Raw genomic sequence first — 23,879 nt, forward strand, 5'->3', positions numbered from 1 at the left:
ACTGCAGTCGATCAGGTTTCCGGTCGGACCGGTGCAGGAGAGTTCCAGGGAGGGAAGCATCCTTCCGGTCTCAGCAATCCCGCCTTAGTTTAAACCTGGAAGATGGCGGGTGTTCCTGAAACAGTACTTGTCTCCGCCCCGCAGGATCAAGATGCCCAGGCCGCCTTAGATTCCCAGGCCACGGCAGCAACCTCTCCCCTAGAGGACTTCCGAGTGCGCTGCACCTTGAAGAGGGCCGTGGTGGAAGTGATGGAGATGTGCGGCCGCTTTGTGCAGGAGCTCGGGGCCGCGCTGCCGGAGGACGTCCGCGAGCTCGCAGTGCGGGACGCGCAGTGGGTACGGATGCCTCTTTCCTAGTCCTCACCCCACTTAGCCTGGCTCTGGCTCGGGCCGGTGTCAGGCCTCCGCAGATGGAATGATGTCCCAGACTGGCCTGGGAAATGCCAGGGAAGTCAACTAAGATGCTAGTGCAACCTGTGTGCTTCCTATCCCGGGGCATACAGGGAGAACATGTATGTAATCTTAAGAAACAGGCGGTATTAGTGTACCCATATTCTTGAAAATGTAAAGCACTATATGTATAAGCAAGACATCACATTTTGCTTCCATTGTAAGCTTTCAAATCTGATGGCTTATGCTTTACAAAACATCTCTTTTGGTACTAGCCGTAGTTTAAGTGTATAGAATATGTACTATATGTACTATAGCTCACAGTTATCAAACATTTATTTATACTTATTTTTTAATCATACAGAAGGCATATCCGTTGAAAACATTTTCAAACAATTTTGTATGTTAAGTCCTCTAGTCCTCTTTGACGTCCCCATTCGACCTGAACCCCTTCTGGAAATAACTTACTATTTTGGAGAGCATTCTGCACTTCTTCAGAGTCTACCACTCTCTGTTGTTTGTTGCTTATATGGTCGTGCTGATGGTGTTACAGATAGAGCCAGGGCAGTCATTACTGTGTGCTATGGTATTTAGCCCCCCTCCTAATAGTTTTCCCACTGTTCCCATTCTAGTCCACAGACAGTCCATTCTTGTTTCTAACTTGTTTGAATTCTGTATTCGAGTCCCTTTTGCTGACTTGGCTGCCATTTATTTGGATTTATTGCAGACTTTTGAGTCGGCTGTGCAGGAGAATGTCAGCATTAACGGACAGGCCTGGGAGGAAGCTACAGATCATTGTTTTATGGGTATGCGATTTGAGTTTTTCTTCCGTGGTTAAATTTCTGAGGCTGTCTTTATTTTGGATGCTAATTTACAAATCCTGTTCTCTTAGTCTGTGTGTTTGAATAAGAATGGCCTCCCTGGGCCCATCTCTTCCGACTTCACAGTCGGAAGGGCACTATTTGAGGAGGTGTGGCCTTGTTGGAAGAAGTGTGTCTATCACCTGGGTGGACTTCGAGGTTTCCCATGCCCTGTCTCAGTCTGTCTGTCTCTCTGTGTCTGTCTTAATTCTGTCTGTTTAACTCTGTCTGTCTCTGTCTAACTCTGTCTCTCTTATCTTGTGGGACCCTCTTCCCCTTGTGGATCCAATTGTAGGTCTCAGCTACTCCAGTGCCTTGCATGCCACCATGCTCCCCACCATGATGATAACAGACTAAGTTTTTATAAGAGTTCCCTTAGTCGTGATTGTAAACCCCTTGAGGTACCAGAGAGTGGACAGGCCCCGTCATACAGAGAAAGAAAGCCCACTAGTCCCTGACTTTGCTCAAAAGACTGTGCCCCACATCGTCCTCCATTCACAGGCACCCTAGGAACCTTCATGCCTTTCCCCGACAAGAAACCCTACATAAAGCCTCCTGCTCAGTTCTTCGCTGCTTCCCTCCTGTGCTTTTCCTTTCAATAAATCTCTTGTGTGAGGTTTGTTGTGTGGTGTGACTAAGTGGATCTCCTTACCAGGATACCTCTCCGCTATATCATTTGCCATGGTGTCTCTTCACAGCAGTAGAACAGTGACTAAGACGCCCACTCTTTTTATAAAGGTTCATTAGGTGGGGACGTACACATCACAGGCACAGCTGGAGGCCAGAGGACAGCTTTCTTTCGGGAGCTGTTCTGATCTTTCTGCCATGTGGGCTGCAGGGACTTGGACTTGGCAGTGAGCACTCTTCCTTGCTGAGCCATCTCACGGCCTCTGTCATTTATTTTAAAAGACAATTATTATGGAATAAGAAGAAAGTAATGTAGATTATCGAAGTCATAGCCCAAGAGAAACTCAGTGGGTACCTTGATCTACCTTGTATGACTTCCTAAAGGTCTCTCACCTGTCCCTTAGATGCTTTGGGCAGTGGGCTCTTGGAGGGTATTGTACAATTGTCCCCAATTAAAGAAATAGGCCCAGAAAAATCCCTGAGTTTCCCTATAAAGCCCGTTGTATGTTTGCATTGCTTAGATAATACTTAGAAAAGATAATGAAGTGTTTTATATTTAAAGTTAAGTTTAAAACCATATGCATTATCATGCAGAGGATGTCACACATTTGAAGATAACCTCCATCTTAGTTAGGGTTTTACTGCTGCGAACAGACACCAGGACCAAGGCAAGTCTTACAAAGGACAACATTTAATCGGGGCTGGCTTACAGGTCCTGAGATTCAGTCCATTATCGAGGCAGGAGCATGGCAATGTCCAGGCAGACATGGGGCTGGAGAAGCTGAGAACTCCACCTTTTTTTCTGAAGGCAGCTAGCAGAAGACTGGCTTCCAGGCAGCTAGGACAAAGGAAATAAAGCCCACATCCATAGTGACACACCTGTTCAAGTAAGGCCACACCTCCTAATGTGTCACTCCCTGGGCCAAGCCTATACAAACCATCTCAGCTTCTTAAGAATGCTTCCTTACTTCAAACAATCATACTTTATTTTTGTCTCGTTTGATACAGGGCTTCTCTGTGTTGTTGTAAAAATATAAAAATAAAAAAAGTATATTGTTGTCTTTTACCTCGCTGGGTCCAGCACCGCAGTGTCCCAAGATATCTGCTAGATATCTTGGTGGAAACACATCCCAACTCCTCGGTGGCCCAGTGTCTCCTGCTGCCGCACACTTTCTTACACTGAAACCCTCATAAAAGAACATACAACACAATAATCTTTGACCCAATTGATAAGATATAATTGTCCACTTAAACATACAAAGCCCGGTACCATCCATCCCTTGAGAACATTAATAACAACCTGTAAATACTCAGAGAGCGGAATCTTTACGTCAAGCCTCCATTGTCCTGCCACGGCTTCTCTCCTGTCTCCCTCCTTTTTGTTCCAGTCTCCTCCTCTTCCTTCAAACTTCTCTCCCACCCATCCTTCCTTCTCCTCCAATGACAGGCCTCCTTCTATCTTGTACCTGCCCCTCACCTGTATTTGACAGATTCAATGGGGAGGTTCTGGTGAAGTCACCTGATTCCTGAGTAGTGACTAGGCAGCTGTCCTTGGGGCAGTGGAATTAGCATCAAAAAGGGATTACTCCAGGGCAAACCACACATCTCTGTGTCATCTTGGCTCTTCTGGAACTCAGTAGTCCAGGCTGGCCTTGAACTCAGAGATCTACCTGCCTCTGCCAACCAAATCCTGGAATTAAAAGGCCCCTGCACCCAACTTAGACATGATTGTACCTTGCTGACATGCCTAAAGAAGGCAAAGTGTTAATAAAAACAGAAGTCAGAATAGGAAGGAAACAGCAATAGAAGGGAAGAATCGGTCTGAGAAAAGAGGCACAAGTCCCTGTGCCCGCCATGCTGTCCAGAGCAGGGATCTCCTGACAAGCCACATTACTCTCTGACCACTCACTGCCGTGTTCACGTCACCCGTCATATGAGCTGGTTACAGGCCCACCAGCAACTCTCTGTGCTCACAGCTTTCTTCTCAACAATGGCAGAGTGCTGTGCCCAGAAGATTTTCTTCTCTGTTAGCTGTCTATTCAGAATTACCAAAACCAAGACTTTGGGTTTACAGAATAAAAGGATAAAACCACCAGCTTCGGTTTTGTGAAATATTAAAGCAATAATTGTTGATTAGTAGAGTATATAAAAACCAGGCAGGAACAGTTCCCACACCACACAGCTCTGCAGGGATCTTTATCTGACGCAAAGTGTCAGGAAAAGAGGCACAAGGCAGTGATGTGTGTGGGAAAAGTAACAGCAAGTGTGTCAAAGGTGACACAGTACAAAGGGATGTGTACTTTATCATGTGGTCTTGGAGGAGTCATGGGAGGTTTTGTTTTGGGGGGTTTGGTCTTTTTGGGGTGTGTGTGTGTGTGTGTGTGTGTGTGTGTGTCTCACTTAAACCAGGTGAGTACTGTGCCTGCTATCTGTTTACCCGTCCGAGGTGAGAATTGTAAGAACTGTGTGAACAGACTTACTAGGCTTCTAGGCAGACACAGGTACAGAAGCAGAACAGAGGCTTCACAGGAGCGAAGGAGCAGATTGGTTTTTGCTGCCTTTCATGTTTTGGAGGCAGGGTTTCTCTGTGGAGCCTGGTGGTCCTGGAACATGCTCTGTAGAGCTGGCCTCAAACTCAGATCAAGAGGCTCAACCGCCTCTGCCTCTTGAGCACTGGGATTAAAGATGTTCCCCCCAACTGGGCCAGACAGAGGTTTCATTGGTTTTGTTTATTGAGATTTCCAAGTTTCTGCCCTCGATAACACTCTGGAAAGAATGGGTAGACTCTGTGAGAAGCAGCCTCTTTCCTCTCGTCCATCGTAACTGCTATGGATGGACGTTCAGTCAGGCAAGCGTGTAGATGGTTCCTTAAGAGCAGAGGGTGGGGGCTGGGGATTTAGCTCAGTGGTAGAGGGCTTACCTAGGAAGCGCAAGGCCCTGGGTTCGGTCCCCAGCTCCGAAAAAAAGAACCAAAAAAAAAAAAAAAAGAGCAGAGGGTGGCTTTCAGTGAGATACCCATCAAGCTTTTGTCCATTTGTTCGACTGTTTCGGCTTTGCAGATTCTGCCCCCGGGTGGCGCTAAGAAACCTTTCCCTGCATGGGAGGTTACTGTGTAGATAGCTGGCTCAGCAGGGAGAAGTACCCTCCCTGGGAGCTCCTGTAGAAGAGAGGGAGAGAGCTGCCTCAGTTGCTCATAACACTCTACATGCAGAGCGTGCTGTAGTGCGTGTGCCCTCCCCATCATAAAAACAGCTTTTATAAAACTGTGCTGTTCTTTGCAGGCTGGTGACGTCACTTTTCAAATGGACACGTACAGCCCCTTATTTCAGAGAGTCCCACACACCTCCTCAGACATCCTCCCAAGAAGCCGCTGAGTAGACTCGAGCATTTGCTACAGGAGTGAGAGGCTGTACCCACTACACAGCCTGAGTCTAGCTCTGACGAGCGAATGCTAACATACGTATACCAGCCAGCTGTCGGAACGTTTCAGAAAGTGTGCCATCCTCAGCCTTCAACCTAGTAAAGCTGTAGTCAGTGAGATTAGCCTCGACTGCCAGGAGAACTCCTGGTGTGAGCCACTGAACAGAGGACTTGGGTCTTCAGTGCTCATAACAATTTCAGTACTGGGGACTGAGTGCAGACCTTGCCAACGCCAGGCAGAGCTCTCACCACTGAGCTACCTTCCCCATGCCAGTATCTTTACTCTGAAGTTTGTTTTTTGTTTTTTAAATGAGGCCGACTGCGTCTGTCCGCAGTCACTTCTTCCAGGATGCTTTGTTTCTGCGCCCTATCCTAGACCTTCTGAGTCCAGATTTACACACTGGCAACAGATCCCTGGCAGTCATTCTCTGTGCTCGAGCTCGAGCTCGAGAACCACTGTCTGCAACGGAGGGAAGACCTGAGAAAACAGTTGCCACTGAAGTCTGAGAGAGTCCCCCAAGTCACCATGTCTTTCCTTTCCCTGCCCAGGGGAGTCAGGTCTCACAGGGGCGCTCTTCTCACTGCTGTCACAGGTTGGGTTGGCACAAAATAAAGTGACTCTGTCCATGGTATGAGATGCCTTTTACAGTTTAATTATTAGTGGGGAAGGGCGGAGGACTGGCCCAGGGCCCTGCCTGTTCTAAGCACATGCTCTGGCACTGAGTGCACCTCTGCCCTCTTCCCTGTAATCTATTCACGCTGCTTCTGTTTGCAAGGCTCTGTGTCATTAAAGTTTTCTCCCATAGGTACTTCTCCCTGAGTGTTTCCACCCAGTGCCTTTGTTCGCACCTGCATTAGACCTGAATGCTGTTTCCTTAGCTCCCACTGATCCTGTCTCCTTGTTCTGTCTCCTTCATCTCTATGCCCCTGTTGCATTTATCCAGTGTCTGTTTCTTGGGACCATGTTGCGTGCTTTGTGTTTTCTGGAAGCGGTTGATGATCAGTGTGGAGATGAGAGGGCTTCATTAGTCTGCCATGTTTGTTCTCTTTAATTATTCTGTGAATTATGCTTATATCATATTTCCACACTAATATGGATTTTGTCTGAAGTAGATTCTGACATCAAAGTGCTTGAAGATGAATTTGATGAGCTCATAGTAGATGTGTCGACAAAACGGAGGCAGTATCCCAGAAGGATCCTGGAGAGCATCATCAAAACCTTGAAAGCACAGCATGCGAGTCTGGTGAGACGTTTATATGTAAATCTTTACACAGTATTTTACCACAGTAAAGAATTAGTTTACTTACCTTCCATATAGTGCAGGCCGGTCTTGAGCTCCTGGTCTTCCAACCTCCAGCTCTCATGAGCTGGGATCAGTCAGTCACCATGCCTCTCTCATGCCAACTCCTCAGATTTATTCAAACTGGAACGAATGCAAATGAGGCAGGGTCAGAGGCAGTGTAGACCTGAGGCAGTTTAGACTGAGGCAAACACTGAGGAGATTTGCTGGGGTGCCATTGCCCCGTGAAACGACCACGTGCAGCTTTTAGGTCGTGCTGTCATCTTTGCCTTTAGTGTTCTGAGTCAGCAGACTGTGAATGTGACCCTCCAGTCGTGTCCTCAGTAATGCTGTGGGGCACTGAAGGCCTGCACTCGATCTAAACATTGTGAATCTCGTTGTGATGGGAAGAAGAAGTCCTTGAGGACATCCCTCTCTCACACACTGGCCTTAAGGGAAGCCCTTCCCACACTGCAGGGAACAATGCTTGCCGGGCATTGACTGTGCTGTGCCTCTCTCTAACTTAGCTCCCTGCCCTCCCTAAAGAGAGCCCTGAAACTAGTCAGTCAGGCCCAGGTGGAGAGCGTTCGTGTGCCCTCGTCACTGGGTAACAGCAAGCAGGAACATTTCCCTTTTGCTCTCTCCTGCCTGTGGCATGTCCAGCTGTTCTTGTGCGCCTTGGTGTGGAGAGCAAAGGGTTGCTATGGTAGTTCAGCCACTTTTTAAAGCTTCTGTGGAAATAGGAATTGTGAGTTCCAAACACTGATCCTGAATGAACGTCACCACACTGATCCTTGCCCTGTACTTTAGAACAGCCTTCCCTTGTTTCCTGACTACCATCTTCACAGCGCTGTTTTTCACTGTGTGCAGCAGAGGGCAGTACACTGAAGGTTTTCAAACCTTAGGACATTTGCCCCACAGCCTTCAGGGGTCTAAACAGAAAAACCTTGAAGCAGCACCGCTGACTGTGCTCACACCAGCTGAGAGAGACGCTTAGCTATCTGAGGCATTATGTGTCTGAATGTTTTAATTTGTGCTGTGTTTAGAAGCAGTACCACCCTGTCGTGCCTCCCCTGGACCTGAAATGTGACCCTGACCCAGGTAAGCAGTCTAAGAATGTGTTGAAGATGAAGCCCACCCTGTGAGCTCCTCGCCGCGTGTCCTCTCCTCTACCGTCAGTGCCTGGCACTTGTTTTGAGGCTTCACAACAGTCTGACGTTCCTCGCGCTCCCCCCTCGAGGGTACAGGCTCAGGATCAGATGCTGCAGGGCAAGCGAGGCTGCACAGCTGCTCTGCTCCTCCAGGCACCGCTCTTCCTCCTGCTTCGCTGGAGCTCTCTTCCATGTAGTGTGTTTTGTTTTCACGACTTGAGGTTTTACCTCTAATGTGCTCTGCCTGGTTTTGTACATTTCTTGTTACACTAATCTTCTTGGGTGCACTGAGCTCAGTAAGTTTTGATAAATGGCGTTAAGGCCACAGTTTGTAAGTCCCATTTCAGAAGCAGACTGTAATCTTGTCCTGCAGAACTTGCTCATTTCCTGGTCCCAGTCCTCTTGCGGCAAGCCTGCCTTTGCTGCCTTCTGTTGTGTGGAGTCAGTGTCCTTTAGTCTCTTTCTGTCCGGCTCCCAGTTTGAAGTGGCATACTGTGGTTCTGTTCCTTTAAGGTCTCCTGTAAAACTGTTACTGCTCTAGTGAAGTTATCCAACTTTATCCAGTTCTGTGAAACTCTTTTTGAGCAAGAAATAGACCTTTGTGCCCTCTGCCCATTGAGTACGCACGCCCCCACTCCCAGTTCTCTGTTTTTACTGTCAATTTTAGTTCTTCCTGTTAAAATGATAAAATTCACCCATTAATACTTTTATTGTCCTGATGAGAATAGAACATAGGCCCTGTCCCTGCTGGACAAGTGCTCACCACTGAGTGGGCTTTTTATTTGGTTTTGGTTTGTTTTTGTTTTATGTGGCCCAGGCTATCCTTGAACTCATAATCCTCCTGCCTCCACCTCCCGAGTGCTGGGATTATAGATATGAACCACCGAGTCCTACTCAGTAGCTACTCTTTTATACTTGCTGATTAATTAGATAAATATATCAAAATTTCAAAGTTCTGAAAGAACTCTTGTGTGATTTTACGCCTCCCCCTGGGTTTACTTCGTGCCTATACTTCTGTAGCACCTTAGGTAAGGGCTGTGTGGAGCAGCCCAGCCATTTCAGCTTTGCTCTTCAATTCTGTCTGCTTTCATCATGTTGAATATATTGAACATTATCCTTCATTATCTTTGTCCTTTTCATTTCTTTAAAGATTTCTTAAGTTATGTTTTAAAATTATGTACGTGTGTGGGGGAATGTGCACGAGGCCCGAGGAGGCCCGAGGCGTTGGGGTCCTGGAGCTGTCGTACAGGTAGGTGGCTGTGAGCTGCCCAGTGTGGATGCTGAGACTTGAACTCAGTTCTCTGCAAGCGCAGCTGGCGCTCGTAGCTGCTGAGTTCTCTCAGGCCCCGTCCTGGTTCTTTGTAAACAGTGACTGTTGTGATGGAGTTCTCAAGCTGCACATCTTTGTGTGTGGCTCTTCTTGGCCTGGTGATTCACCCCCGTAAACCTTTCTCACAGAAGCCTGACTTTTACGTGCTACACACTGCTCTAGGTTGTACCAAGCACGTACTGGGCCTGTGTGTGAAGCTACCTGCCTGAGCCTCTCCCTCACTTTATCTGTTCACACTGTCACCTCATGAGAGAGAGAGATTGTCCGTGTCAGCCTGTGTCAGGGTCCCTTAGGACACCCTGGTCAGACCTACCACACACTGATAACGCACTGTTTGGTCAGACTAACCAAGGAGCTCCCAGGACCCCTCCTGTCCTGTCTCCCCAGTGCTGGGGTTGCAAACAGGTGCTACTGCACAGCTTTTCCATCAGTGCTGGGGACCCTCACGCAGGCCTCACGCCTGCCTAGGAGTCATTTCCCCTACGAGCCATCGCTATAGCCCGATTTCCTTCAGCTCCGAGGATCTGGGTATCTTGGTTACTACATCATGTCTGCAGTAAACTCCTCCCTCTCACATTAGCTGTACTGATTTCCTCCTGTGGCCTTCCTTTCCTCGCATGTCTAGAACTTCGTCTGAAACCCCCCTGGACTGACTTCTCTCATGTCCATTGCTCTGCCTCTTCTCTCTGCTTCCTGCCTCCGGTTGGTGCTGCCTTCACCTAGTCAGGAGCAGCCCACAGCAAGGGCCTTACGCACACAGGCGGCAGAGGGTCTGCACACTCTGGTACTGCAGCTAGTGCATCCGGTACTGCAGACAGTGCATGCCGGTACTGCAGTTAGTGCATCCGGTCCAGTTAGTGCACCCGGCACTGCAGATAGTGCATCCGGTGCAGATAGTGCATCCGGTACTGCAGACAGTGCATCCGGCACTGCAGATAGTGCATCCAGTGCTGCAGCTAGTGCATCCGGTACTGCAGACAGTGTATCCGGTACTGCAGCTAGTGCATCCAGTGCTGCAGATAGTGTATCTGGTACTGCAGATAGTGTATCCGGTACTGCAGATAGTGTATCCGGTACTGCAGACAGTGCATCCGGTACTGCAGATAGTGTATCTGGTACTGCAGATAGTGCATCCGGTACTGCAGATAGTGCATCCGGTACTGCAGATAGTGCATCTGGTACTGCAGATAGTGCATCCGGTACTGCAGACAGTGCATCCGGTACTGCAGACGGTGCATCCGGTACTGTAGATAGTGCATTCAGTACTGCAGATAGTGCATCTGGTACTGCAGATAGTGCATCTGGTACTGCAGATAGTGCACCCGGTACTGCAGATAGTGCATCCGGTACTGCAGATAGTGCATCCGGTACTGCAGATAGTGCATCCGGTACTGCAGACAGTGCATCCGGTACTGCAGACAGTGCATCCGGTACTGCAGACAGTGCATCCGGTACTGCAGACAGTGCATCCGGTACTGCAGACAGTGCATCCGGTACTGCAGATAGTGCATCCGGTACTGCAGATAGTGCATCCGGCCACCCGGCCGTGAGTAGGCACGTGGTGCAGGCTGAGGTGTTACTTCTCTCCCTGCACTTCCAGTGTGGCTTATCGCAGACTTTGGTGGTGAGAAGGGAAGCTGATGGTCCCCCATCCTGGCCTGCCGAGGCACGTCAGCTCCCTCACTTCCCAGGGATCGTAGCTGCTGTCCCCAGCTGGAGACTGCGAGAGGACATAGTCCTCATCAGGCTGTATCGGTTTGCTCCTCTGTGACCAAGAGCGACTCAAGCAGCTTGTGGGCTGTACCACGGTCACTGGGTGGGCAGCATGACATCAGGGCAGTGTGTTCAGGTGGGAGGGAGCTTCTGTGGCGTGAGTAGATAGGAGGGTGTGTGGTTACGCTCAAGAGGGAGGGAGCCCTAGAGCAGAAGAAAGCCTAAGCCAAGCTCCCAAGGAATGAACTCGAGTCCACGGATCAAAAAAGATGAGAAATAAGATCAGACTCTTGGCCAAGGCCACATAAAAACTTAGGAGACTGGCATGACACCATGGTACTGCATGACACCGTGGTACTGCATGTCACCGTGGTACTGCATGACACCGTGGTACTGCATGTCACCGTGGTACTGCATGACACCGTGGTACTGCATGACACCGTGGTACTGCATGACACCGTGGTACTGCATGTCACCGTGGTACTGCATGACACCGTGGTACTGCATGACACCGTGGTACTGCATGACACCGTGGTACTGCATGTCACCGTGGTACTGCATGACACCGTGGTACTGCATGTCACCGTGGTACTGCATGTCACCGTGGTACTGCATGTCACCGGGTACTGCATGACACCGTGGTACTGACATGACACCCGTGGTACTGCATGTCACCGGTACTGCATGACACCGTGGTACCGCATGACACCGTGGTACTGCACCGTGGTATTGCATGTCACTGTGGTACTGCATGACACCGTGGTACTGCATGACACCGTGGTACTGCATGTCACGAGGTGCCTGGCTGGGGTCACAGATCAGTTACCTTTTCTGTCGGTCGCGGGAATGCTGATTTCCCTCCTTCCTCAGTCCTTGGGAACCAATGCGAGCCGTGTCCCCTGAGCATGTCTGCTTGCTTAGGAGCCACATGGGAAGCAGATGGGAAGCTCTCATGGCGAGTTTCTGCTGAACCTGCGGGCTTTGGGGGCTCATGGTCCCCTGTCCAGTCCGTGCAGTGACCCAGAAGCAAACTGGGTGCATTGCCCAGGCTTTCACTTCCTCCTTTTCATTTCCCTCTGCTTTAGAGGACGGGCGGCCAGGGAGCTTGTTCTCAGGCCACTGAACTTCCACGTTTTTAAGGGCAGTGCCCCTCCTCCATCTACTGACTATTCACCAGCAAGGTGAGGTGTGGTTCTCATTTGTCAGAGCAGCCCAGAATAGTCCTTAGTGTAAAGTCCCCACGTGGAGACCTCTTTCCCACTGCTCACATCACACAGCAGTGATGGCCGAGGTGTCGCAGGCTGTTCTGGAGTGGACTCCTGAGTTCTGGGCAGGCCCTGCACGTTCAGGCAGCCCGTCTTGTTTTCTGGCAATACTGTCTGACCTCACACACTGCTGAGCAGTCTGTGCATAGATAAGAACAGAGTTTACCTGTGTGTCTGGGCTGTGGGACTTTAAGGAGGAAGAGAGTTTATTTTGAAGATAAATATGACTGTGGCTAGGGAATACAGATTGAGGTTACTGCAAATTTCATGTTGTGATGTAACAATTTTACAGCCTTTTCTGCTAACAACAGAAAATCATAAGCTGAGATGGACACATTCAAAGTGCATCAGCGGAAGCGTCGGTAGGGGCTACAGAAACGCCTCAGCCGCTCTCTGACCAAAGATTCAGCTTTCCGGTTGATAGAAACTGGGGTCTATACATTTTAAAGGATTTATCTAAGGGTCACAGAGATGTTCGGTCATTTACGAAGGAGGGCTGGGAAGAGCAGGAGAGGTGTCTCAGACATTTAGGCTCTGACCTTGAAACATCTTCTCCCCTCCCCAGTGTACTTGGTAAGCTAGTCAGCCGTGAGAAGGCTCCCTGTGAGAGGTGGCTCTTTTAGGAACTTTTTGTTGACATTGCTAAGAGTGGTACATGTTGGTATCATACAGATGTCCTTGAGTGTGTGGAGGAGGAGCCTAGAGAACACTTCTCGGGGAGCCCATCCCTGGTCCTGCATGGCCTTATGGGCCTGCCGTGGGCACTGAGACCTCCAAAGGCTGACAGATGCTCCTGAACTTGGAGTGCTTCTGTGTTCTTCTCAGTTATGGATCAGGACAGACTTGCTCAGTGTCATGGCGATGGAGGCCACAAAAGCTTACTGCTCTGGAATTTCTTTAGCAAATATTTGTGGTAGAAAATGTTTTAACTTTTTAAAATTTTGTACTAATTTATTCTGGGAGTCTTTGCACATACATGTGCATGCTATAGCATGTGTGTGCAGGCCAGAGGACAACTTGAAGAGGTCAGTTCTCTGTACCACGTGGTTTCCAGGAATCAAGCTCAGGTCGTCAAGATTGGGGTCAAGTGCCTTTTCCTGCTGAACTCTGGCCAGCCAAGAAAATAATTTGTATGTATGTATAGTATGTATATTATACATACATTTGTATGTATGTGTAATTTATATGTATGTCCACATGTTTAATGAGTTTAGTTTTGAGTTTCGTTTTTAGACAGGGTCTTGCTGTAGAGTGCAGGATGACCTGGAATGTGTTGTCCTAAAGCACCTGCCTTCTGAGTCTTGCGGTCACAGGTGTCTGTCACCTCGCTCGACTTGTAGAGATTGTGTGTGTGTGTGTGTGTGTCTGTGTGTGTGTGTGTGTGTGTCTGTGTGTCTGTGTGTGTGTGTTGTCTTCCCCTTTTGTCTTCATCGTTAAAAAGTTGTTGTTTAGTTCTATTGCTGGAATTATGGGTAACTTGGGTTTGGTCTGGTCTTTCATATTTGTTTCTGAGACACCATGTGTCCCTGGCTGGCCTGGAACTCGCTGTGCAGACCAGGCTGATCTCAGACATAGAGCGCTCCAGCTGCTCTGTTTCCCAAGTGTCGGGGTTAAAGGCGAGCACCGCCGCGGGCGGCAGATACATGTCAGGCTTGAATAGGAATGATTTAGCTTACTTAATTAAAAAGAAGAGGTATTATAAATTCATAGTTAGACATTGAATTATAGAACAGTATCACCGTATTTTTTTATTTCAAGAAACTTTCATGCTGGAGCTGTTTTGCCCAGTTGTGAATCCTCTTTCAGGAAGGCGGTATGTGATTTCCAGCAGTGAGATGTTGGAGAGTTACATGGAGAAATGTGATGTGATTTCCAGCAGTGAGATGATGGAGAGTACATTGAATTCTAAAGATGTGAATTCTCATTCTGTCCCGTTGCAGTTCCCTTTCCTGGGTTATTTGTAAAAGGAGGCTGTGAGGCCTGCTCTGAAATGGTGTGAGAAGGACAGGGTGTGTGGTGAGCACAGCAGCCCATACAGGCTTCAGGGCGTGTCTGTCCTTCTGGGTGCCTAAACACTGTGACAGGAGGCTCCTCACTGCTGTGACAGGAGGCTCCTCACCGCAGTGACAAGCAGGCTCCTCACCGCTGTGACAGGAGGCTCCTCACCGCAGTGACAGGCAGGCTCCTCACTGCTGTGACAGGCAGGCTCCTCACAGGCAGGACTCACTTGTATCAGCAGCCTTTACTCTCGTTGTGTTCTGTTTTTGAGACAAGGTCTCTATGGAGTCCTGCTGTCCTGCATCCCTTCTACTGGGACATTTGCCCCCCTCTCTGCTCTGTCCTATGTATCTCTGATTGTCTCAGAATTATAAATTCCTGGGTGTGGTACACCCTTGAGGTTATCCATCAGTCTTGTTCTCACCTCTGCCTTCCTGTTCCCTCTTGACCAGCTCCCCTGCCTGCAGCAAGCTGTGGTCCTGTCTGTCCTTTTCACACCATCCTGGGAATTTCCTCACTCTTCCCCTGATCACTAGGCTTCCTGCTTCCTGTTTTCTCCTGTTTCTGATATATTTCCTTATGTGGGTAGAGTGTATTCTGTCTGCCTGCCTCCAACCTGGAACTCCCTGGTCCATTTGGCATCAGATCCCTGTTTAAGGCTAATTCTCTGTTATAGAGTTCTCCTGTGAGCTGATGTCAGCCTCTTTGATTAAGGACGTGTCCTCTCTAATGGCTGAATCCTGTCATAGCTTTAGAGCAACTACTCTAAGGTTCTGTGATCACCACCAAAAATCCCAGGATTAGAGAAGCCGGGCCTCTTCCCAGGAAGTTCTCTTTGCTTAGGGATATTCTAGGCTTCTCATTGTTGTCCACACTGCCCTCTAGTGGCCCTTCTGAAGAGCTTGGAGGATGCTTGGAGGTAAGCCCTGCAGGAACACTGAATGTCTCATGTGTCTGGCCCACCACTAGAATACCCTGTCACACACTTGGGTGTGAAAGTCCATTTGTAAGTGTGCAAGCCCTCAGCCTACCTCCGTTTCACACACAAGCCCAAACCACCCTTGGACTTCCATGTTCTCACTGTTTGTACAACAGATGAAAACAGCCATTGTTCAGCAGTGGGAAAGCAAAAACCAAGAGGTGCTTAGGTATTCTAGGAATTGTTTGTATTAGTCATAGATAGAACATAATCTGTGAGAAGCCTTGAGAAGGGGGTCACAGGAGGTCACAGGAGGTCACAGGTCAAGGACCATAGCTGCAGCTGCTAGTAAAAGCTACAGTGATGAAGACTGTGTCTGCCTGTTCACACATGGAGGTAAGATTCACTGTTCCGTGTGTGTGTGTGTGTGAGTGAGTGTGAGTGTGAGTGAGTGAGTGTGTGTGTGATGCAGAGTAATGTGTGGTACACAACTTGATGAAATCATGCGTGCATTCATACATACGTACATATATACATACATATTAGAAAGCCACCATCAAGATACAGAAGTGTGATGGCTAGATACAGATGGCAAACATTTTAAACTCTGTTCAAGCGTGTCTTACCATGTTTTCATGAATACTGGAAAGACAACAGAGTAACCTGGAATCATAAGGGAAGTAGTCTGTTGTGTTTCTTCAGGTCAACAATTGGGCCTATGTCTTTAAGTTCAGAAGTATTTTATCTGGGAGAGAGTAAAGTGAGAAACAAGATATATTGAAAACATCCCCAGAGACCTGAGGACCTCCCAAAAGGCTTGCCTGGTGACCAAGCATTTAACACATTGGCCTTTGGGGGACATTCTAGATCTACTAGAATGTTCTAGATAGTCACTCATTGAAAATTTTAACTTACACTTAGGACTAAATGCATTGATTTGAAATCTAATGTTGGATTTGTTACCTGTTACTTAATAACTTATCTCAAAATTTAACAACTTAAAACAGTAAACATATATTGTATCCCTTGTGGTTTCTGAGGTCATTAACCTGGTTGAAGGAGCTTTAGTTCCTCAAGACATGGGCCTCTCCATTCCCTGTTCTCTCTCAACTTGTTTCTCCCAGTGTCATGACAAAGAATGCCCATCCATGAGGGACTTGTCCTAAAACCTTCATCTTGGACCCACCATGCTGTTCCTTGAACTCTAAGTTACTACTCATGCAGAGAAGGAAGTACCTCATGCATATGAGTGTACACTGAAGTGGGCTCATCAGAGCCTTGAAAGCTGGCTAATAATGATAATAACAACAACAACGCACACAGAGGTGCTCATGTTTTGCTGCTGTATTAAAAGTCTTGAGGGAACAATCAGTGGGATCAGTATGAGAGCGTGAATGAGGGAGAGTGTTATGAGAGTGGCCCTCAGGCTGTGGGCTGGGTGGTTCAACTATGGCTGACTCCCAAGAGAAAGACCTCAAGATAGCTGTTCAGTGAATTTCCCATCTGGTGCTAGAATCCTGGGAAATTCTAGAGAGCTGCTGGTATTCAGTCTAAATTGAAATCCCAGAGAAGTAGGTTCAATAACAACAAAGGGATGCCTCAGCAGCAGGATAGACGAACTTGCCAGCAAGCATGAAGGCAAGCAGGCAAAGACCAAACGCTTCCTTTATCATGTTCTTTTATGTGGGCTGCCATCAGAAGAGGTGGTCCAGATTCAGGGTGGGTCTTCAGCTTCAAGTGATCCAATCAGCAAAATCCCTCACAGACTCTATTCAAGTTGACAACCAAAATTAGCCATAGTTGTAGACATACACAGAAATCTTAGCGTGTAGGGACTGGAGAGAGGATGCAGCAATTAAGAGCACTTGCTGCTCTTAGAAGAGGGCTAGAGTTGGGTTTCCAGCAAGCACCCATGTCTGGTGGCTCACAACCTCCTCTAACTCCAGCTCCAGGGGATCTGACAACCTCCTTTGGCCGCTATAGACATGTTCACACACATACAAATAAAATAGTAATAAAATAAATATTTTAAGTTTATCACATTGTGCATTTTAAAGCCCATCACCCACTGATAGCCAGTGCTGTGCATCTGGGGTTCTAGAGCAGTTTACTACTCAGAAGGCAGCTCCACAGCCATCGAGTCCTTCCGTCTCCCTCCCGGTCCTGGGCAAGCTGCTGGCTGTATTCTGACTGCTGTATTCTGACTGCTGTATCCTGACTGACTGCTGTATCCTGACTGCTGTATCCTGACTGCTGTATTCTGACTGCGTGGCTTTGCCTATGGTAAGTGCAGCGTTGTCATAGGCTCTTCCTCTGCCTGATGAGTGTTGCTGGTGCTGCTTCACCTTCCTGTGGCACTGAGACCAGCGTGTGTGCTGGTCAGTTTTTATTCTCAACTTGAAGCAACCAGAGTTACCTGGGAAGCCAGCGCCTCAATTAAAAGGTTGCCCAGATGAGGTTGGTTTGTGGCCATGACTGTGTGGCACTGTCTTGATTGTTGATTGGTAGAATACAGAAGGGCCCAGGCTTAGTGGATGGTAGATCCCTAATGGCAGTCCTTGGGTTCCAGCCCGGACTTCCCTCAGTGCTGGACGCTGACCTGTCTGTGTAAATCAGATAACCTTTCCCTCTCCAAGTTGGTTTTGGTAATTTTCTAAGTTGGGATTTCTTTTGTTGTGAAGAGACCCCATGATCACAACAGCTCTTCTTAAGGAAAACATGTAATTGGGGCTGGCTTACAGGTTCAGAGGTTTCGTTCATTGTCATGATGGGAAGCATCTTGGCTCAAAGGCAGACATGGTGTAGGGGAAGGAGCTGAGAGTTCTCTAGATGGATCATCAGGCAGCAGAAAGAGTGACATTGGGCTTGGCTTGAGTATTTAGCTCACCCCAATTGATACACTTCCTCCAACAAAGCCACATCTACTCCAGGGCTACACTTCCTAGTAGTACCACTCCCTCATGACGAAGCATTCACATGTGAGCTCATGAGGGCTGTTCCTATTCAAAACCACTATAAAAATGATGTTTATAAGGGCATCAGAAATCAAACTAGAATAGTGTATTGTTGAGTTTGGTGAAATGTTCTGTATACATGTGTTAGGTCCAATGGAATAGTGAACTGTTGTGTTTGGTGAAATGATCTGCACGTGTGTGAGGCCTAGCCGGTTGGTGTTGTCCATTACTCCGTTTTCTTGCTGATATTCTTCAGTCCTTTATTGCACATGGGTGTGAAGTCTCCAACTGTTACTGTCAAACTGTTCCTTCGGTTTTGTCAGCTCCTGTGTCTGGTACTTTGGGGTTCTGTGCGGTGTACTGACGTGCACAGCTGTCAGATTGCCAGGTGTGGTGGTGCCTTTAATCCCAGCCTTTGGAAGGAAGACAGGTGGGTCTCTGAGACTAACCTGGTTTGGAATTTAAAAAGAAGTAAGGTGTTGATCTTCCGGATGAGCTGCTCCTTTTATCAGTGTGTTCTCTTGTAACCGGGTCTTTAATGCAGCAGGAGGGTCGTAACACTCAGGGCCTTACTCAGTCACTTCCCTTCGCCCTCAGATCTTCTGTAGCTGTGTAGCAGTTGTGGTTGATCTAATCGATCATTTGTTTTTTAATCCAGGTGCCAGCTTCTATTTCTGCCTTTCAATAGCAAAATTTAACCCACTGATAGTTACACTGTGAAGTTACATTGTGACTGACAGGGGAACATGGCTCTGCCTCAGTGTCCATCACGTCCTTCTGTCTTTCACATCCTTCTGTCCATCAGTCACGTCCTCCATTTCTCCTTTGTTCACTTGACCTTTTTGCCGCATATCACTTTTATTTTCTGAGTAATTTTTAGGGCAGTGGCTTCCTCAGAGACCACAATCACGTGTCAGCGTTATAGCCGTAGGATTTAAACCAGCTTTACTTTCACACTGCACAGGAAGTCCGCCCTGTGTGGGTCTGCCCTCCTCCTGCACTGTGATGACCAATTGTCTCTTCGTGCATCATAGCTTCACAGAGAGCTTGGTGAGCTTCTTTCTAAGTTACGAGTGACATCATGCTGGCTGACATCAGCCATGCCGCTCCGCTGCTGCTCTTTGTCTTCTTGTGGCCGTGAGGCACTGACCCAGCGTCTACTTCAGCCTGAGACTCGCTGCATCAGAAAAGGCCTGGTTGATGCTCACTCATGAAGTGCTTCAACCTGACTTTGAGTTCTTAGAACCCAGGTTAAAAACTGGAGACTCAGAGACATGGGGCATATTAGACGGGCAGTCTAGCTAAGCCAGTGACACTGTCTGAAGAAGCAAGATGGAGAGTGGTAGAGGATGTCACCTGATGGTGACCTGTGTCCTTCCAATGCACCTGTGCATGTGCACACACAGATGCATACACACTCACACAGATGCATACACACTCACACAGATGCATACACACATACAGATGCATACACACTCACACAGATGCATACACACATACAGATGCATACTCACAGATGCACACACACGTGAACATGCACACACACAGATGCATACGTGCACACACACAGATAAACACACACACACTCAGGAAAAGCATCAAGAGAGGAAAAAGAAATTTGTAGTACTAGCAACCAAAGCTAGAATTTTCCACCAGATATCTATCTATACATGGCCTTAATACAGAGCGATTACATTCTAAGTTTAGATGATGTTTTGCTTTAAGAGCTTTTTTACTGCGTGTGTGTGTGTGTGTGTGTGTGTGTGTGTGTGTGTGTGTGTGAGTTTACACACGGTACAGAGTGCACATGACGGTCAGAACACAACTCTGAGAAGTGGGCTCTCTCCCCAAGCCTTGCCTGGGTCCTGGATTGACCGCTTCCCAGGCCTCCTCACAATCTCCTTTGCCCACAGTCATTTCGCTGGGCTGTGTTTTGATTTTATAACATTCAGAATCCTTTAAGAAGAACGTTTTGGTTTTCACTGTCGTAACCCTCGATGCTGTGCAGGGGCAGCGGCTGCAGCTGTGAACGCTTGTATCTGGATGGTGGTGCCCGCTCTCCGTCCGGGCAATGCCGAGACTGCTCAGCATCTGGTCGGCGGTCTTAAGTGCATCCCTCTGCGTTACACTCCGGTGTTTTCCTGGGCTTCTCATTTATCTTCATAAATTAACTGACTTTAGTAATTACAAGGTGCTGAGGCTGGGGATGGGGTAGACTTACCTTAAATACCACCACGTGGGAGGCAGAGGCCACAGAAACCTGTGAGCTTAAGGCCAGTTCAGTCTACAAGTGGGTTCCAGGAGAGCCTTAGCTACACAGAAAAACCCTGTCACAACTAACCGAGCTCTTAGATTAGAGTAAGACGAGTCGTTCTAATAAATTGCGTCTAAATGTCTTCTTGATTGGCTGATTGGATCGAGCACCTAAAATGCTGTCTGGTGGTTTCTTGCAGCTTCTCGTGTGGAAGATCTGAAATGCCGTGGAGAAACCATAGCTAAGGAAATGAGTGAGGCCATGAAGGTAAAGCTGCGAGCACAGAAAGATTGGCGCTCACCAGCAGCGCTGTGGGCACAGGGGATGCTCCGGAGGGCATTTGTTACGCGCAGGAGAATTGAGAGTTCCACTTATCAGGTGCCTACTGGGTGCCACACATTCTGCCTGCAGGTCCTGGAAGCTGTGTGTTCTACCTGGCTTCTCTAGTGAGATCGTGCTTTATGAGCGGTGTTGGCAGCTTGTCAGACACTTTGGGCTAATGCTCTTTGTAACACTTAGGGAGCGTGTGGTGTCCCGGGTAGTCCTCATCCTAACCATAGAAGGTGGGTATGCTAACCCCCAGTTTACAGATGAGAAAACAGAGGCCCAACCAAGTAACCAGACCAGAGTGCCTGGCTTTGGATCTTGTTTTTTGTTGTTTGTGCTGGGTGTGAACCAAGGTCGGGCATCTGTACTCTGAGCTGCTCCCCAGGCATGAAGTTTGCTCTTGATCACTCTGATACACTACTGCAGCTGGAGCTTCAGGGCCATCATTCATGGTTCCCACTGGGACTTCTATTTTACCTAAACATAAAACAAATTCCTGGTTCATGGAAATTGTTTTTAAACTCCTTCAGAACCTTCCCAGTGCTGTTGCCTGCTTTCTGTGTCTTTTTTCTTTTTTTTTTCCGGAGCTGGGGACCGAACCCAGGGCTTTGAGCTCGCTAGGCAAGCGCTCTACCGATGAGCTAAATCCCCAACCCCGTTTTTTTTTTTTTTTTTTTTGGTATCAATTCTATGTTTTCCTGATAATTGATCAACTTACTACTATTATCCTATTCTTGATCAAGAATTGGTAGCCAGGCAGTAGCCTGCCTCAGTTTTTTGTTTGTTTTTTTTTTTTTTGGAGCTGGGGACCTAACCCAGGGCCTTGCGCTTCCTAGGCAAGCGCTCTACCACTGAGCTAAATCCCCAACCCCCTGCCTCAGTTTTATAAGCACAGCTTTACGGGAACTTGGGACCATTCACTTCCTGCCTGTCTGTTTCCTTCCTGTTCTGATAGTGGAGCTGAGTTCTTCTGTTTTGAGGTCAGGGCCTCCCTGCCTTCCACGTGCTGGCTTCAGTCTCCGAGTGCCAGGATTACGTTCATGCATCACCATGGCTGGCCAAGGTTGAGGTCTTAGGCAGAGAGTCCCAGACAAAGTAGAAAACACTCACTGTCCCCCCAGCAGAGTCAGATGTGCCTCTCCCTTCCCTCAGTGATCAGGATGCCAGAAGCTTGCTCATCGAAGAGCGAGGTCTCAGATTCTCGTCTCTCGACTCTCTTACTCCTGTCAGATCTAACATTGCTCCCACCTATCGTAGGACTGAGCCCTATCTTCCGAGTCTTAGCTTTTAATTAAGACCCCTTAAGGTGGGATTTTAAAACACAGAGCCAAGATCCGTAACCCCAGGGAACAGGGCTTAGCAGTGGACTCAGCCTGAAGAATTAAAACGCAGTATGTTCATGTCTGTGTGAAGTGTGCCTATGTCTGCATTCACCTTTCAACCCGAGATTTTCCTTCCCAAGGCTTTGCCTGTGTTAATTGAACAAGGAGACGGCTTTTCCCAGGTCTTAAAGATGCGGCCTGTCATCCAACTGCAGAGGATCAGCCAGGAAGTCTTCTCCAGCCTTTGCAGGAGAGCAGATTTCAAGCCTGACAAGTGTGGGACACACGTAGAATCCACACCAACTGAGACTGGAGCCAGGAAGGCCTCCAACATTGTGCTAAAGAGAAAGAAAGCCACAGACTGCGCCCAGAGAAAGTGCTACCCACTGCGGCCGAAGAGAATTAATCTCGATATGTGAGCTCTGTTTGTTGGGGAGCTGAAAGTCAATGTTGTCAACAATTGGGTCCCAGTCTGGTGCCTGGGTGACTTTATTTACAGTAACGGACTCTACAGGTACTCTACAGGTACTGTGTACTGTTCTGATGTCCTGGAATCCAGTGGAGTTCCCTGCCTCTTCCCTTGAGTCCCTGGGCAGTAGGAGAAAAGACTTCCCCGTCGCACAGACCTGTCAGCCGCCTCAGATGACACCAGCTCTTGGCTGCCTTGCAGCTATCGAGGCGCCCCCCAGGAAGGGTTTTGTTGATGCACAGCTCTCTCTATGTGAGGTGGTCCCTGCGGCCTGAGAGTTGGGCTGGCTCTGTACATTCCTAGGCAGTCTATCAGGTGAACGCACAGAGAGTGGGCCTGGCTTTAGGTTTGCCCCACGGGCAGTTGATTTGAGGTTTTAAAGTTTTGAGAGATAAATGAGAAGGTTATTATTGGGGCAAGAAATACCCTTAAAAAGGAAACCTAGGGCACAGAGCCTCTATTTCTTGCCTGCGTTTTCACTTTCATAGGTCTTTGAACATAATTGGACTGGGAACTGTTAGTGTCTTTTAAAGTCCTTATTTCCAAGTAGATCCTTCCAGTTCAAAGTGTGTCTTAGGATTGGTTGCCATGTCACTTACCACAGAGCTAAGCAGAGTAAGCTGCTCTAGTTGTGGACGGTGTATATCTGAGAGAGTGTCAGACTCAGTGGTGTCAGCAAGCTTACACTGAGGTCTGGGCACAGCCCCTTACAGCCTGCACTGTGTCTTACCCAGGGCATTGGAGGCAGGCCCTCGAGCTTGCTGTCTGTTTCCCTTTTGGGTGATTATACTTTTGTCCATTTTCAGAGGACAAAACTTCAGAGTCACTGATGGCGACTTGGAAAAACCACGTTGCTTTTGTTCGTTGTCCTAATGATCATAAACATTGTGGTTTGTCTTTATGGAGATGCTGCTTTAGGGAACTTAGATTCCGTTTTAGTTAAAATTTGATTTGATTTAGTGTTAATAATTATATGGGTCGGTGTTGGGATTTTTAAGTAATGTATCAAGACCAAAATCTTGGCCAACAAGGCATTGTTGGTGGTGGCTTTTGTGGGAGAGCAGGCTGGGCTCTGCATTTCAGGATGAACTGGCTCTTGCTCTAAGGTCACTGTGTGACTCTAGAAGAGGGCTGCTCCTGGCACTGGAGTGAGAAGTGGCACTGGAGTAAGACAAGGCTAGCACAGCAGGCTGGGTGGCAGTATGGTGGATCCCACTGAAGCGAGAGCTACGCAGCAAGTTGGGGGAATGAGCTTGGGGGCATCCCCGAGGAGATTCTGATGGACCTGTGGAGTCAGGTCGGGAAAGGCCTCGTCACACGTGGGCTCTGAGGTCAGCGCAGAGGAGTTTGGAGTGACTGGCACTCCCAGCACCGATGGGACTGGAGCCTGTGGCTTAAAGCAGTCCCTTAGTAGTAAGCTCTGAGGTGTTTCGTCCTCAGTGCAGAAGCTGGGCGATGGAGGACCCCGAGGACCCTTGGGGCCCCCTTACAACAGGAGTTCTGAATGAGGGTTGCCTTCCTGGCAGACCTGTGGTAGCTGTGAAGATGGCTTTGCCTATTGGAACTTAAAGTGTGTGGCAGAGGCTTGAGAGGTAGGGGT

General features: G+C 48.2%; 1 protein-coding gene across 3 annotated transcripts; it reads left to right on the top strand.

Annotated features, from left to right (window-relative positions):
- The first annotated feature begins 21 nt into the window (after positions 1-21).
- On the top strand, positions 22-23,630 carry Nsl1 (NSL1 component of MIS12 kinetochore complex). 3 transcript variants are annotated; one of them, XM_032915141.1, is made up of 6 exons: positions 56-336; positions 1,118-1,196; positions 6,408-6,541; positions 7,624-7,678; positions 20,361-20,428; positions 21,951-23,630. In XM_032915141.1, exons 1-6 carry the CDS (start codon positions 103-105, stop codon positions 22,227-22,229), a joined length of 849 nt encoding a protein of 282 aa, XP_032771032.1. In that variant the 5' UTR covers positions 56-102; the 3' UTR covers positions 22,230-23,630. The 3 variants fall into 3 exon arrangements, with proteins under 3 accessions (XP_032771034.1, XP_032771032.1, XP_032771033.1); XM_032915142.1 differs by having other exon boundaries at positions 78-336; positions 6,411-6,541; positions 21,951-23,558; XM_032915143.1 differs by lacking the exon at positions 21,951-23,630 and having other exon boundaries at positions 22-336; positions 20,361-20,929.
- The last annotated feature ends 249 nt before the right edge of the window (positions 23,631-23,879 follow it).

Source organism: Rattus rattus, chromosome 10 (assembly GCF_011064425.1).
Source record: "Rattus rattus isolate New Zealand chromosome 10, Rrattus_CSIRO_v1, whole genome shotgun sequence".
NCBI classification, from domain to species: Eukaryota; Metazoa; Chordata; class Mammalia; order Rodentia; family Muridae; genus Rattus; species Rattus rattus.